Raw genomic sequence first — 14,770 nt, forward strand, 5'->3', positions numbered from 1 at the left:
ACACATTGATAATGTGCTCTGAGTTAAGCATAGAACTCATCTAAACAGCTGGCTCAGGAAGAATGTAATCTGGCCCTTGGTGTCTGCAATGAGGAAAGCACCAACACCATAAATCAGAGACAGGAGGGACAAGACTATAATCCCAACACTCGGGAGGCAGAGGCAGGTGGATTTCTCTGAGTTCGAGGCCAGCTTGATCTACAAAGTGAGTCCAGGACAGCCAAAGCTACGGAGAAACCCTGTCTCAAAAAACCGAGGGCGGGGGGGGGGGGGGGGGGGGGGGGGGGGGGGGGGGGCGACTGACTGCCTTTATTTACTAACCTACATAATTTGCTGGCTAAAGATAAATGAAAGACACATCTTTGGGCTGTTAAAGATCATAGACTCTTGGTTGTCTGAATAAAACAGCTCAAAGATTCAATATCTGTTTTTATGCATGTGATGGACAGAACCAGTCAAACCCATAGTACCCGTGGGGCCGGGAATGACCCTGGCTTCACCTTTAGCTGAGAACACCCTGGGGGTCTTTTAGGGACGTCACTCAGCCTGTAAACCCACTTGGAGTAGTCCGGTCTGACACATGTCACCTGGGTGAGAGCTCCGCTGGCCCGCTGCACAGGTGCCAGGGGTAGTAGAGCATCTCAGGCCCACTTCCACCTGCAACTTCTCAGAGCGCAGAAGTGGACAAATTGCAGAGGCAACCAATCAGAACCAAGCTTCTGCGCGTGACCCCCACCAGCAAGCCCATAATTGGGCGGGGAAAACTTCCGGTCTGGGCGAGCGGGCTTCCGGCGACGCGGCGAATGGCCTCTCTAAGGGCCGTGCTCGCGGCCTCGCTCGCGGCTGCCCGAACCCGGCAGCCGTGTGTGTGCCTCGCGCTCCCGTCGCCATCACTCTGGTCCGCCTGGGCTGCTGCCATGGAGGTCACACCGCGCTGGCTGGCGGGGCTGCGCTTCGACAACCGCGCCCTGCGCGCGCTGCCGGTAGAGACGCTGCCGCCCGGGACGGAGGACGCCCTGTCCACCCCGCGGCCGGTGCTCGGAGCCTGCTTCAGCCGTGCACGGCCCGCCCCGCTTCGGCAGCCGCGCCTCGTGGCGCTGTCGGAGCCGGCGCTGGCGCTGCTCGGGCTCGAGGCCAGCGAGGAGGCCGAGGTGGAGGCCGAAGCTGCGCTCTTCTTCAGCGGCAACGCGCTGCTGCCGGGCGCCGAGCCCGCCGCGCACTGCTACTGTGGGCACCAGTTCGGCCAATTCGCCGGGCAGCTGGGCGACGGCGCCGCCATCTACCTGGGCGAGGTGTGCACCGAGGCCGGAGAGCGCTGGGAGCTGCAGCTCAAAGGCGCCGGCCCCACGCCCTTCTCCAGGTGCGGAACACGGGGGGCTTCCGGACGTGGGTGAAACGGGGAGGTGCTTAGCGGAACTTTCGCCCGGGTTGGGCATCTGTACGCCCAGAAAAGCCCCGTGGAGGAGTTAGGACCTACAAGTTGGAGCTCTTTGCAAAGGGTTTTGTGGAGGAAGGCAAAGAAGGGAACTGGCGGGTGGCAAGCCAGAGAAAACAGGAAGTTAGGGGTTGGCTTTACTTTCTGGCTGACACTGTCAGGCCGAGTGGCAAACACTTCTATTGGCTGTCCGTTGTGTTGTCAAAAACACACCGAACTTTGGAGCCAGTTCCACAAATGATACTGTTTGCTGAACAGCTTGCCCAGAGACCAGTTTTCAGAGGTTGCACTCGTGTCCAAACCTGTTTTCCCGTGATTACGTGAGCAGTCTGCACCATCTAGTAAATAGTCTGTTGTCATACCCTCCTTCTCTGTGATCATTCTCCCAAACGGGTCAATTCTAATCGTGCAGGCGCACATGGGCATGCGCGCCCGCGCACACACACACACACAATTATCAGGTGGGTACTTCCCATGGAGAGTACACAGGTGGTTCAAGACAGGCCTGGATCCAAATCCAGATAGGCCCAAAGAAACTCTTGTTATCCACATCCTGCCACCCAGGTGGAGACAGCTCTTTGGGGCTCTGTTTCTGGTTTTCACTACATACTTGATGTCTAAATAGTAAGTTGGGGTCTTATGGTTTGAGCCTACATCTGCCCCTCATCTGCTCCTCCTCCAGCCTTAGTGGAGAAACCAGGCCCTCCCTACCTCCCGGGCCACACACACACACCAAGCTGCCCTAATCTCTCAGATGAGATTCTCAGAATAATAGGTTCTTCCTCGTCTTCTTGCCCCCAAGCCTTTGGTCTGTGCCCCAAGCCAAGTTTATGGTCTCATCTGGCACTCTTGAGTGAGGATCACCTGGAGCAACCTTCTCAGAGCAGATGCCACCCACAGTCTGGAGTCCACTCATCCTGTGATTCGCCTTAAATTTGCATTTTGATGATTTATGTTCACCAGTTACCAAAAAAAAAAAAAAAAAAAAAAAAAGCCTTTGGAAGGCTTCGTTATGTTTTGTCAAGGTACTGAGAACCAGATCCAGAGTCTCATGTATCCTAGGCGACCTTTGAGCCACATATCCAGCTTTATACTTGACTTGTTTTTAGTTGGTGTTTCCACACCTGAGGTCAGCTGAAATGTTTCCACTACATCAGAGATCTCTTTGACCCTTGCTTAGGTCTCATACTTGTGTCAGGGTCTCTGACCTCAACACTTTGCCAAGGCTTGAGGTTAGAGGTGGTTGTGGGGGTCAGGCATCTAGAGCCCTAAGCTAGGTAAGTGGCTTCTTGCACCTTGGATGTCAGCGCTTTGAGACCAGCTGTTGGGGTAGGCTCAAGAACTCCACTGCTGAGCCTCCGTCCTGTGCAAAGCAGCCAACCTTCCTGCCCAGAAAAGCCAGAATCCTCAGAAAGCCCTCAATCTGAACGTCTCTCCCTTTTACTTTCTTCACATTACTCTCTGGTTTTTTCCTATGTTCACTCCCTGTCAGTTGGTTGCTAACTGCCTTTTGACCTAGGGTTAACTTTATTTAATCCTGTTTACAATACTCAATCAGAAAGCTCTTAGGTTGGTTCCTGGAGAGATGGCTCACTGGTTAAGAGCAGTGGCTGCTCTTCCAGAGGACCAGGTTTCAATTCCCAGCACCCACATGGCAGCTCACAACCGTCTGTAACTCTCGTGCAGGGGATCTGATGCCCTCGCACAGACAGACATGTAGTCAAAACACCAATGTATGTAAAATAAGAATAACAAAAATTTAAAAAGTATTTTCTTTTTTAAAAAAATGCTCTTTTATTAAAGCTGTGTGCTAGGGCTGAGCCACACCACAACTAGAAACAGGTTTTTCCAGTAAACAACACAATGTTGGGGGTTCACAGTGTGCTCAGATATCCTGCAGCAGAAGAGAGCTTACAGACCAGCTGGCTTGTCTCTTAAGATCACATTTACTAGATTCTAACCAGATTAGAATAGACTATGTTGTGCTTCTTGAGACATGGTCTTACTACATAGTCCTGGCTGTTCTTGAATTTGCGGCATAGATCAGGCAGGCCTTGAACTCACAGAGATCCATCTGCTTCTGCCTCCCAAGGGCTTGGATTAAACACATGCCTCCATACCAGGCGTGGTCCTAAACCTTTGATCCTTCTGTCTTCCATGCACTGAGATGACAGGGCTGTATGTACAAAGCATATTGGCTTGATCAGTTTCAGGCAGTGGCCCTATTGGTTAGGGTACCCAGGGTGCCCCTCCTGCAAAGAAGGGCTACCGCTGCGGCCTGTTCAGGCAGCCACTGTGCTGGCCTCCCAATAATATACTGTGTTCTCCTAAAAACAAAACAGACCCAGTGTGTGGGAAGAGTTGAAGCGGTGCAAACTACCCATAGAATTCATCTTTCTTGCCCCATCTCTAGATCCCTGTGCCTGGTGGCAGAGCCCCTACCGGGTCTGTCACTCAGCCGTAGACATGTAGCCATGCAGTTTTGTTTCCTTTAGGGGTATGGCATGTGCAGCATGGCCAGCAATTGCTTCTCCCAGCACCACCCACTACGCTGCCTTGACAGTGTCTGCCTGCCCTTTGGGTTTGGAACAGCTTGTGTCCTTCTCTGAGAACCAAGTAACAGTTTACTGGTGAGCTTGTGCTTCTGTACCTGCCCGCTCAGGGTGGGTTTCCACTTTTTCTTACTGCAGATAGTGCTGGTGCGTGTGTATGCATTAATTATTTTAGGAGTATTGTTCGTAAAACACTTACGAAGACAAGACTGCAGGTGTGAAGGTATGGGTGGGGCGGGGGAGCAACTCGTCACCAGGCCTTAGTCACATGACTTCCACACCAAAGCTCTTGGGAAACTTGGGCTGGAATAGCCTCTGCCTGACTGGCTTCTTGGCCTGTGTTCGATTTCAGACAGGCCGATGGTCGCAAAGTCCTGCGGTCAAGCATCCGTGAGTTCCTGTGCAGTGAAGCCATGTTTCACCTGGGGATCCCCACCACGAGGGCCGGGGCCTGCGTCACGTCTGAGTCCACAGTGATGCGAGACGTATTCTATGATGGTAATCCAAAATATGAAAAGTGCACAGTTGTGTTGCGTATAGCTCCCACTTTCATAAGGTAATGCTGGGGTCCATTAGGCCTGTCTACATGCACTTGCTTATAGATCATAGAAGAGCCATGCTTGCGTAGCCAGAATTTGAGCCCAGTTCTTGAGCAAGCAACAGCACCTGGCAGGGGGCAGGAGTTAGCCCCAAGTGCCTCTTGATGCCCCTGGCCAACAGCTACCCAGAATTGCCTCATAAGGAAATGGCCTCATAAGTGGGCTCCTGGAGTTTCCGGGGTTTTTTTTGTTTTTTGTTTTTTTAAGATTTATTTATTTATTATGTATACAATGTCTGCCTGCATGTAGACCTGCACACCAGCAAAGGGCACCAGTCTTCATTATAGGTGGTTGTGAGCCACCATGTGGATGCTGAGAATTGAACTCATGACCTCTGGAAGAGCAGCCAGCACTCTCAACCTCTGAGCCATCTCTCCAGCCCCCTGGAGTTTCCTTCTTAATCATCCAGTTACTCACTCATTAGCCTAGTCCTTCTGGCCGACTCCTGTCTTTGTCCTCACCTTAGCTTGGTGTCCAGTACTTCAGGGGCTATCTGAATAAGGAGCTACCAGGAGGTGGCTAGTGTGATCTAACGACTCATCGGTTATCTCACACTCACCACCCACCCCACACAAGACCCAGTGTTGCTCTCTGGCTTTCTCTGGCCGCCGGGGGATGCAGAGGGGCCAAAAATGGTAACTACTGCACTCCAGAGGCCTTCCCTTAACTTGACTCTTGAGTAGAGGCCATCCTGTGCCTTGTACAGTCCCCTGGCTTCCGATTGCCAGTGTCAACCCAGTCACAATTAAAAAGAAAAAAAGTCAGCTGGCATGATGGTGCATGCGTTTAATCCTAGCACTCAGGAGGCAGAGGCAGGTGGATCTCTGAATTAGAGGTCAGCCTGGTCTACAAATGGACTTCTAGAATAGCCAGGACTACACAGATAAACCCTGTTTCAAAAAAAAAAAAAAAAAATCGGGATTGGAGAGATGGCTCAGCAGTTAAGAGCACTGATTGCTAGAGGTCCTGAGTTCCCAGCAACCACATGGTAACTCAGAACCATCTGTAATGGCATCTGATTCCTCCTTCTAGTGTGCATGAAGACAAAGCGTTCATATACATAAAAGAAATAAATCTTTTTAAAAAATCAAAACATAAATGTTTAAAAGGCTTCATACATGACTGATGTCCCTTATAGGACAGCCAACCTGCTGAGACAGAGACTTGTACATTCTCTGTATGGTACCTTCTCCTGCTTGTCCTCACAAAACCCTGTGTGGAGTTGGAGTTGGCAAAGTAGACAGTCGTGGTGGTTTCTTGACCTGATGAGCCTCCAAGGATCTGGGAACCAGGAGACTCCCTGGCTAACAGTGGCCCAAACTTGTGTCATGTCACTCAAGAGATCTGGCAGTGCTCGGCTAGTCAGCGTGCTTTTCCACTGTAGGTCTACAAGACCTTGAAGCCACGCTGCTTTTTTTTTCCTCTCAGGGGGTGGGGTCTGTCTGACCTATTGTGTGCTGCGGTCTTTCCTGCAGGTTCGGCTCCTTTGAAATCTTTAAGCCTCCTGATGAGCACACAGGGCGCGCAGGCCCCAGCATGGGGCGGAATGATATCCGAGTCCAGATGCTTGACTATGTGATCAGCTCTTTCTACCCTGAAATCCAGGCTGCCCATACCTGTGACAGCGTGCAGAGGAACGCTGCCTTTTTCAGAGAGGTAGGCAGAGGCTTCCCACCGGCCCCCCCATTGGCCACGGTTGACTTCTCCTTGTTGCCAAATATGGTCACTATGGCCAGGGACAAAGGCTTTTATCTGGTATCCCTGTCCTTTTTTGCTCCTTGCTCCTGTGTCCAGGGCTTATCATTCCCCATAGTCTCTTGAACTGGGCAGCCTGGAGGTACCAGAGCTTTTTTGTTTTGAGACTCTAAGTAGCATTGGCTAGATTGGAACTTGGCATGTGTAGACCAGGCTGGCTTCAAACTCATGAAGATCCACCTGCCTCTGCCTCCTGAGTATTAGGGTTAAAGGCATGTGTCACCAACCCCATACGCTAGGGCATTTTGATAATTTGACATTAAGACACCTGGTTGTGTACAGCTACAAGAACCAGGAAACCCAGATAGTCTTGGAAGACACATGGACAAAAGCACTGGTGAATTCTGGATGCCTATCACATGGGTCAATGGCCTTAATTTAGCACACCTACCTGGTATCTTGATTTGGGGAGAAGAGATGTGGACTCTCCCTGTTTCTGTGTGGTTTGGACTAGAATACAAGTCATTGCTGGTCAGCAGAATACTTCAAGCATGTGTCCACAGGGCTTTTTCCCACTTCTAGCTCAGTTGCTGGGTATGTGGTATAGCACAGCCACAGAACAGCAGGGGGAGCTCTGAGGCTCTCAGCTTTATGCTCACACAGAAACAGGTAGCTGATCTGGTCAGCTTACTGTCCCTTTAAGCTTCTGTCTATGTTAGTGAAACTGGGAGGATACCACCTGGGCCCAAGGAGCTCCTCTGCTTCTTCAGAGGTGAGGACCAAAGGCCACTTGCTTGGGCAGTGGGGGCTGCTGTTCTCCAAGCCACACTGGAACCTTATGTTCAGGCGCTGCTTCTGATTGGGTCACTGAGTGTGCAATGGTGGCATGGTCCTAAAGCACCCAGTATGGAGATGGAATAACAGGGCCTAGGAACAGCAACCTGGAGTGGTGTACCTGACAGTGTGTAACTTTCCCCCGTGTTGTTATCAGGTCTTCTTCCGGGAACTTGGTCTGTGTTGCTGGCTTTTAGCGTTTACCCAAAATTGGTAGCATATAAAAGATTGGTGGTGGAAATGGGACTTAGGTCCTCCTAAACAACTCACCCAAAACGTACTTCTGAAACACTAAGTCATAAAGGGATTTCAGAGTACCCTGGACTGAGAACCACTCACAGAAAGGCCACTGGCATCCAAGAGATGCACTTGAGTGTTGTGGCATGAGTAAGGGCAGATGGGTGTAGAGGGGCCCACGGGGAGGGAACAACCAGAGCCTGTTCTGCTCTAGGTGACACGACGAACAGCACAGATGGTGGCCGAGTGGCAGTGTGTTGGCTTTTGCCATGGTGTGCTCAACACTGACAACATGAGCATTGTGGGGCTCACTATTGACTATGGACCCTTCGGCTTCCTGGACAGGTAATGCCACTTGAGTTGCAGGTGATAGGGCAGACATGGGTATGGGAAAGAAACAGTGGGGCCTGTGTGCTGCTCTTCTTCAGTGTTTCATTCCCAGTAGCCTCTGTTCAGACATTCCTACAAGCAGAAATCAAGCTTTTTTGGAACTCACTACGTGATCCAGGCTGACCTTGAACTTGTGATCCTCCTGCCTCAGGTCCCTGAATGATAGGAGTATATGAGTGTGCCATCATATTTAGCCTCCCTAGAGTGTTCTGAACAAAAAAGGGTGACACTGTAGCATGTTAGAACATCTCACGCCAGTACCAGGCTGTAAGTGAATCAAAGGAGTCAAGAGTGTAGAGTGGAGCAGAGGCAGGTGGTAAGCAAGCCTAAGGTAGTCTGTGTCTCAAGGAGCTTCCTCTCTGGCCTTGAGGCAGAAGAAAGTACAGCCACTCTGTATCTTCCTGGCCTGGGCCCATAGGACCTGACAGCACCAATCTTCCCCAGCAGCCTGCTCTCTCTGACCGCACTTCTTTGTGTGGCAGGTATGAGCCTGACCATGTCTGCAATGCCTCTGACAATGCTGGGCGCTATACGTACAGTAAGCAGCCCCAGGTCTGTAAGTGGAACCTGCGGAAACTGGCAGAAGCCCTGGAGCCTGAGCTGCCACTTCAGCTGGGTGAGGCCATCATAGCAGAGGAGTTTGACAGAGAGTTCCAGAGGCACTATCTACAGAAGATGCGTAAGAAGCTGGGGCTTGTTAGAGTGGAACAGGAAGAAGACGGCACACTTGTGGCCAGGCTTCTGGAGACCATGCATCTGACTGGTGAGCCACTGAGCCCTATCACTGTGGATAAATACTGTGTTCCCTTTTATCGTTTCTAGGGTACATCTCAGCAGCATTGGGGCATTCCCATTTCCCAAACTCAAATTCTGTCTCCTGTAAATAATTTTCCATCTACCTCCCTCAACACCATTCTGCTTTCTGTGTTTGACCACTCTAGGAACCTCAGTAGAGAAACTCCGTAGCGTTCATCTGTGACTGCCTTGTTTCACTCTATAGAAGATCCCTAGGTTCTTCCATGTTGTAGCATATGTCTGAGTTTAACTTCCATTTTTGATGCTGACCATCCAGTTCTATGGCAATGCTCCCCTTGGGTTTTCTTAGCTGTTGTATATAGTGCTGCTTTGAAAATGTATATAGTTACTGGTTTGCATTCCTGCTTTCAGTTCTTATGAGCACACAGTTAATGGGATTAGTAGATCATTATTTAGCTTACCCCTGACTGCTCTGGATTCAACTGTAGTGAGAAGTGGCTAAAATGAGCATCTTTGGTTTGTTCCTGGTCTTAGAATTGTGAACTTTTTGTCTGAAAACATTCTAGCCCATGCTGACCTTGAACTTGTGCTCCTCCTGCATCAGCCTCCTGAATGCTGTTTTTTTTTTTTTTTTTTTTTTTTTTTGAGATAGGGTCTCTCTATGTAGCTCTGGTTGTTCTGGAACTGAGCACACACCAGGCTGGCATTGAACTCAGAGACATGCCTATTGCTGGCATTGAGGGCATTGCAAGTACCCAGCCTCTTTAGATCCTATTTGCATAGATGGTTTTTATCTTTTCATTTTCAACACACTTTAAGTGTAAAGCAGGCATTTTATAGAAAACAGTGGGGCTGCAGCGCCTCTTTGTTTCCATCTCTTAGTCTGCCTCTCCTTTACAGAGGTGGGTAATCCATTTTTGGTTACAACTGATTCCTACAAGTTTTCTCTGTGCTTTTTTTGTTCTTTTTTTAATTCTAGTTTTTCAAGACCAGGCCGACCTCAAACTCAAGATCCACCTGCCTGTACCTACCAAGTGCTGGGATTAAAGGCATATGCCACCACAGCCCAGCCTCATTTTATAATTTTAAGAAATTTGCCCAGTGGTGGTGATGCTTGCCTCTAATCCCAGAAGTTTGTGAATGCAAGACCAACCTGGTCTACAGAGCAAGTCCCAGGACAGCCTGGAACTCAGAGAACCCCTGAAAAACCAAGAGAAAAAAAAATTATTGTATGTGCATACACGCTATAGCATACATGGTACAAGTAGTACAACTTGCAAAAACCGGCTCTTTCCAGGACACGGGTCTTGGAGATCCAGCTTGGGCCAGTACACGTGGCAGCAAGCACCATTATCCACGAAGCCGTCATCTGGCATTTACTTTATATGTTGCTTAGGCTGCATGGTTCCAGATGAAGATGAATGCCAGGTCAGGCTGACAGATACAGGGTGTCAAGGTGCCCTAGGGAAGACTGTGACTGAGGGCCCCATGCTAGCCTTGGTTTTTGCCATTGTCAGTCCATTTTTCAGGTGAACTATTAGGGACTAGGAAGAGACGCGTTCGTGGCTTAGGAAATGGCTGGGAGTGAGCTACCTAGCATCGGCCTCCCCGCGCCTGAGCAGCTCGTTTTTGCAGGTGCTGACTTCACGAACACCTTCTATGTGCTGAGCTCCTTCCCGGCTGAACCGTCAGACTCGGCAGAGTTTCTAACCAGGCTGACCTCCCAGTGCGCCTCTCTAGAAGAGCTGAGACTTGCCTTCCGACCCCAGATGGATCCCAGGTGAGTCCACCCTCAGAATTTGTTTTCAGAAGGGGAGCAGCAGGGAGGTTGGAGACAGCCAGCCAGAGTCCTTCACAGCTACCTCATTGTTGGGTATGAAATGCAGTGTCACATTTCTGCAGCATTGAGGACCAGGGCACCAACAGGAAGAAAGCAGGACACAGATGGACTGGTGTGCCCCTCCCTACACCACCTCCTATAGATCTGCTAAGAGGAGGTGTGGAGAATGGTGGTAGTAGCTTACGGCTTTCATAAGTGATCCAGAGGCTGGTTGTGCAAAAAGGAATTTAGTGGGGAATGGAGCAGTAACCACCCCGAGGAAATCGCACTTGAGATTTGGTAGAACCACACCCAGGTAGATGGTCCCTGCCTAACTGCAGTGTTATGGGAAGGGAGCAATCTGCAAATTGCCTCAGCACCTGAGTCACGTGGCTGCTCCTGGCTGAGGTACTTCTTATACCACCCTCCCTGCAGGCAGCTCTCTATGATGCTGATGCTTGCACAGTCAAACCCACAGCTCTTTGCACTCATCGGCACTCAAGCAAACATCACAAAGGAGCTAGAGCGTGTGGAGCATCAGTCACGGCTAGAACAGCTGAGCCCCGCTGAGCTCCAGCTCAAGAACACAGACCTCTGGAAAACCTGGCTCCAGGAGTACAGGTAGGCAGCTTCCAGGACCGTCTGTCTGTACTGCCTCCTTGACACAATAGCCACAGCAGTTGGTGGCTGCAGAAGGCCTGTAATTGGGAGGCATGGAATATGCTATTCTTTTTGGGGAAAACTAGCTAGGAATTTGTTCTGATTCCAGAACCCGTCTGGACAAAGAGAAGGAGGGTGTTGGAGACACTGCTGCCTGGCAGGCAGAACGTGTGCGCATCATGCATGCCAATAACCCCAAGTACGTCCTAAGGAACTATATTGCACAGAATGCCATTGAAGCTGCTGAGAACGGAGACTTTTCAGAGGCAAGCACACGTCTTTGCTTGTCCCCCTTCCTCCCAGGGGCCTATCATTAAATACACCCCTCACCCAGTTCTTCTCACCTGCTGTCTTAGGTGCGACGTGTGCTGAAGCTGCTCGAGTCTCCTTACCAAAGGGAAGAGGCGGCCACTGAGGCCACAAGCCCTGAGGCAGGGGCAAGGACCGCTGATGAGCAGTGTTCCTATAGCAGCAGGCCACCACTCTGGGCAGCAGAACTCTGTGTAACATGATCCTCATAAAGGCCTCGGGCGTGCTCCACCAGTCTGGAGTCTCCCGAGGCCACCCCAGTGCTGCTAAGTTGCTGAGACCACTTCGATGCCTGCCCTCACAGTCTCTCCATGACGGCAGAGGTCTCCAGTCAAACCTGACCCATCTCTGTCTGATTACCGTCTTAGCAGTACTGACCTCGCCTAGCCCTCAACATGCTCCCAGCACACAGCACTTCATGCCAGGATATCAGTCTTATGCTTATAAGTAACACAAACAGGGCGAAGTAAGGCTTGTGACCTATTTGTGCATCTTGCCCCAAAGGGCAGGGTCTGTGCCTGATACCTGTTGAATGTCCCAGGCTTCTGAATAAAGTAGCCTTTATAGGTCTATCTGTGGTCACTGCTCGAGCCCCAGCCAGGTCAAACAGGCATGCACACCACGATCCTGTCTGTCCTCAAGAATCTTGGTAGTAGTTGTTGAAGTTGATGCGAAGCAAGAAGTCCTCCAGGTGGGGCTGATAGCCGCGGTTCACCAGCTTGGTCACTACTGGAGAGGCATCCAACTCTCAGGCTCCTGCCCACCCTGCCCCTGCCCACTCCAGCAGCCCAGCCCACCAAGAGGGCTCACCTTTGAAGAGGAAGTGGGAGTAGTACTTGAAGGTACTGTAGGACTGCTGCATGAGTGGGAAATTGGGGTGCTCGGCCCCACGGGGACCAGTAGCTGGGCCCCAGTTCTGAGAGATGAGCTGACTTCGGAACTTGAGCACCAGGCTGAAGATGCTATGGATGATGTTCATGACTGGGGCTGCCTTCTCTGTCAGTAGGCCCCTAGTGGAGGGTAGAGCTGCTGGTGGTCTGCCCAGCCTGACCTGGGCACACCCAAGTCCAGGTGCCTGTCTCACCTGAAAACAGCCCTGTGCAGGTACTCAGCATGGGCCCGCTGGATCTCCTCCAGGTCACCCACTACAGCTAGGCGGGCTCTGAACTCACACCAGCTGACATGCAGGATCTGGTTAGCGATGTAGCCCTGGATGACCTTCACAAAATGCTGCATCTCATGCTTAAATAGCTGCAGCTGTCGGAACTGCACTGAGCCAGCTGTGTGGCTCACTAGGGCTGGGGAAGAAGATGGAGGGTGAGTGGCAGCCTGAAGCCACACATGGGATGGACTTAGGCTAGGCCTCACCTGTGCGCTTGAGGTGGAAGCAGATGTCTTTGAGTGTCCACATCATGAGCTTCAGCTGCAGCAGGAAGGAGAAGATAGCACTGTACTTGTTCAGGCAGCTCTCGGTGATAACAATGTTGAGGGGCCAGTCAACCTGTCCAGGAAGCCCCTCTTAGTATCTGCAGCTTAGGACATGCCTCCCCTTTACACCCAGGGCAGGACACTGCTGACCTTGTACCTGAGCTCCAGGCAGCTCAGCACATCAGGGGCATTAGGGGCAAACACTTCAGGCAGGTACTTGAGGGCAAAGGACAGGTTGGTAGCATGGGGAGTGTCTCCATGGAGGCTATACTGCAGTGCCTTGCTCAGGATGCTGTTAAGGACCAATGGGTTGAGCAGCTCTCCAGGCGTCTGCCCAGCCCCTAGCTAAGGAAGTGAAGAAAAAAATGTTCCAAGGAGTCCCACATTTATGCCCTGCCCCTCCTACTTGCCCAGCAACCCAAGTTCTGCCCAAGCAGTACTATATCACCATATTGCTAGGGACTATGGCATGGCTGGCAGGACCTGAGTCCAACAGCCACCCACATCCTATCCAGGACACCTCTACTGGCCGGCCTGATCCCAACTCCACATCTTAGAGTGACCTTCTCGAAGAGCAGGTCACTAAGGGACTGGGCGAACTCTCCATCTTCCATCAGCAGGAAGTGCCGCAGTGCCTCAAAGTGTGTCTCCAGGTGCAGCTCCACAAAGAAGTAGTCAACTGCAGCTTTGTTCACCAAGGTGACACTGGTGGAGGGAAGCCGGAAGTTAGCATGGCAGGCAGGAGTTAACAGGCGGTTGCAGTTGGGCAGGTGGCAGCACTCACTGGGCAGCCAGAGGTGCCATGAGGGAGCGCTTCATAAGTACAGGCAACGTCAGCAGCTCACTTAGCTGCACCGCAGTCTCATCTAGTGCGGACTGAACTTGGGGGTCAACAGGGAAAGCAAAGGCCCGGGGAAGCATGTGGTGTACCAGATGAGCAACAGGAGGCTCTGCTGTGGGAAACAAAACAGACTTGCTGAAGCTGAACCGGCCCAGAGCACCCCCAACCCTCAGCTGCCCACTGTAGCTGGCCCACTCACACATGGATTCGTAGCTGTCCGGATACTGCTCTAGGTGGTATAACTTGGCGAGGTCTGCCAGATAGGCTTGTTCCTTGCCCCATCGTCTAGCCTCAGCCTCTGTGCCTGAGACCTCCTCACAAGGGCCCGGGCTGCTGGGAACAGCGGTCTCGTCCTTTTAAAAAGAGGCCAACCTTAAAGAACTGCATCCCTGCAAAGTACACTACTCCCTGGCCCCCACCCCTGTTTGTGCTGAAAAGAAGGAAATGGGTACATGGGAACCACACATGGTGATATTCCCTGCATGCTCCCAACCTGTGAGCTTGGAGGCAAATTTGAAGAGAGGTCTTCAGCATCCCTACTTCCTGGGCCTGGATAGACAAAAAATGGGTAGAAGGGACATTAGCACCCAGTACTTGCTTGAGGAAACAGTGAGGCTGACCCAGAGAACCCCTCCAGGAGGAACCTCCACAGCAACAACTCAATCCTGGCTGACAGACAAGGATCACAGGAGACAGCTTGACAATGCCTTGGAGGGTGCGATGGTCCCAAACTGCCCATCACTGCCCACTCTGACCTGTCTCTTCAAGGATGCCATTTCCCAGCATGCTAGGCTCAGCCACAATAGGGGGTGTGGTCTGTAGGCTGCCTTCCTCTGTGCTGCCAGGGCCAGGACAGGTGGTAGGCTTCGTTTCTTCAAGTAGTTGTGGCACACATGCTAAAGCAGAGCTCTGTGCTTCCACACTAAGGACTGACTGGGACACACAGGCAGAGGAGCACCCATGGGGTCCCAGTGGGTCAGGCTCAGCTTCTGGCAAGGGCTCCTCCAGAATCAAAGAAGGCTGAGTACATCCATGAGTCTGAGGGGCCACATTTGACATGTTCTCTCCAATCCTGATACTGGCCTCTGACACGTGTCCATGGACACTCCACCGTGGCCTAGAAGGAGCCACTTCTGACACATTCTCCCCAACCTTGATGCTAGCATCGGACACATGTCCGTGGACATTCCAGCGTGGTCTAGAAGGAGCCACTTC

General features: G+C 51.5%; 2 protein-coding genes across 3 annotated transcripts; one reads left to right on the plus strand and one right to left on the minus strand.

Annotated features, from left to right (window-relative positions):
• Window positions 1-787: 787 nt before the first annotated feature.
• On the plus strand, window positions 788-11,856 carry Selenoo (selenoprotein O). 2 transcript variants are annotated; one of them, XM_055613068.1, is made up of 9 exons: window positions 788-1,360; window positions 4,340-4,543; window positions 6,062-6,242; window positions 7,567-7,697; window positions 8,225-8,505; window positions 10,134-10,278; window positions 10,753-10,938; window positions 11,087-11,243; window positions 11,334-11,856. In XM_055613068.1, the coding sequence occupies exons 1-9, from the start codon at window positions 804-806 to the stop codon at window positions 11,496-11,498; spliced, it is 2,007 nt and encodes a 668-aa protein (XP_055469043.1). In that variant the 5' UTR covers window positions 788-803; the 3' UTR covers window positions 11,499-11,856. The 2 variants fall into 2 exon arrangements, with proteins under 2 accessions (XP_055469043.1, XP_055469044.1); XM_055613069.1 differs by having other exon boundaries at window positions 11,334-11,489.
• On the minus strand, window positions 11,754-14,416 carry LOC129681186 (gamma-tubulin complex component 6-like). The gene is made up of 10 exons (XM_055613070.1): window positions 14,311-14,416; window positions 14,049-14,104; window positions 13,755-13,908; window positions 13,499-13,667; window positions 13,278-13,419; window positions 12,865-13,059; window positions 12,655-12,787; window positions 12,371-12,584; window positions 12,097-12,296; window positions 11,754-12,012 (listed from the first exon to the last, which is right to left on the minus strand). Exons 1-10 carry the CDS (start codon window positions 14,339-14,341, stop codon window positions 11,924-11,926), a joined length of 1,383 nt encoding a protein of 460 aa, XP_055469045.1. The 5' UTR covers window positions 14,342-14,416; the 3' UTR covers window positions 11,754-11,923.
• Between the last annotated feature and the right edge of the window lie 354 nt (window positions 14,417-14,770).

This window comes from Psammomys obesus, unplaced genomic scaffold (genome assembly GCF_907164565.1).
Source record: "Psammomys obesus unplaced genomic scaffold, mPsaObe1.curated_primary_1811, whole genome shotgun sequence".
Classification (NCBI taxonomy): domain Eukaryota; kingdom Metazoa; phylum Chordata; class Mammalia; order Rodentia; family Muridae; genus Psammomys; species Psammomys obesus.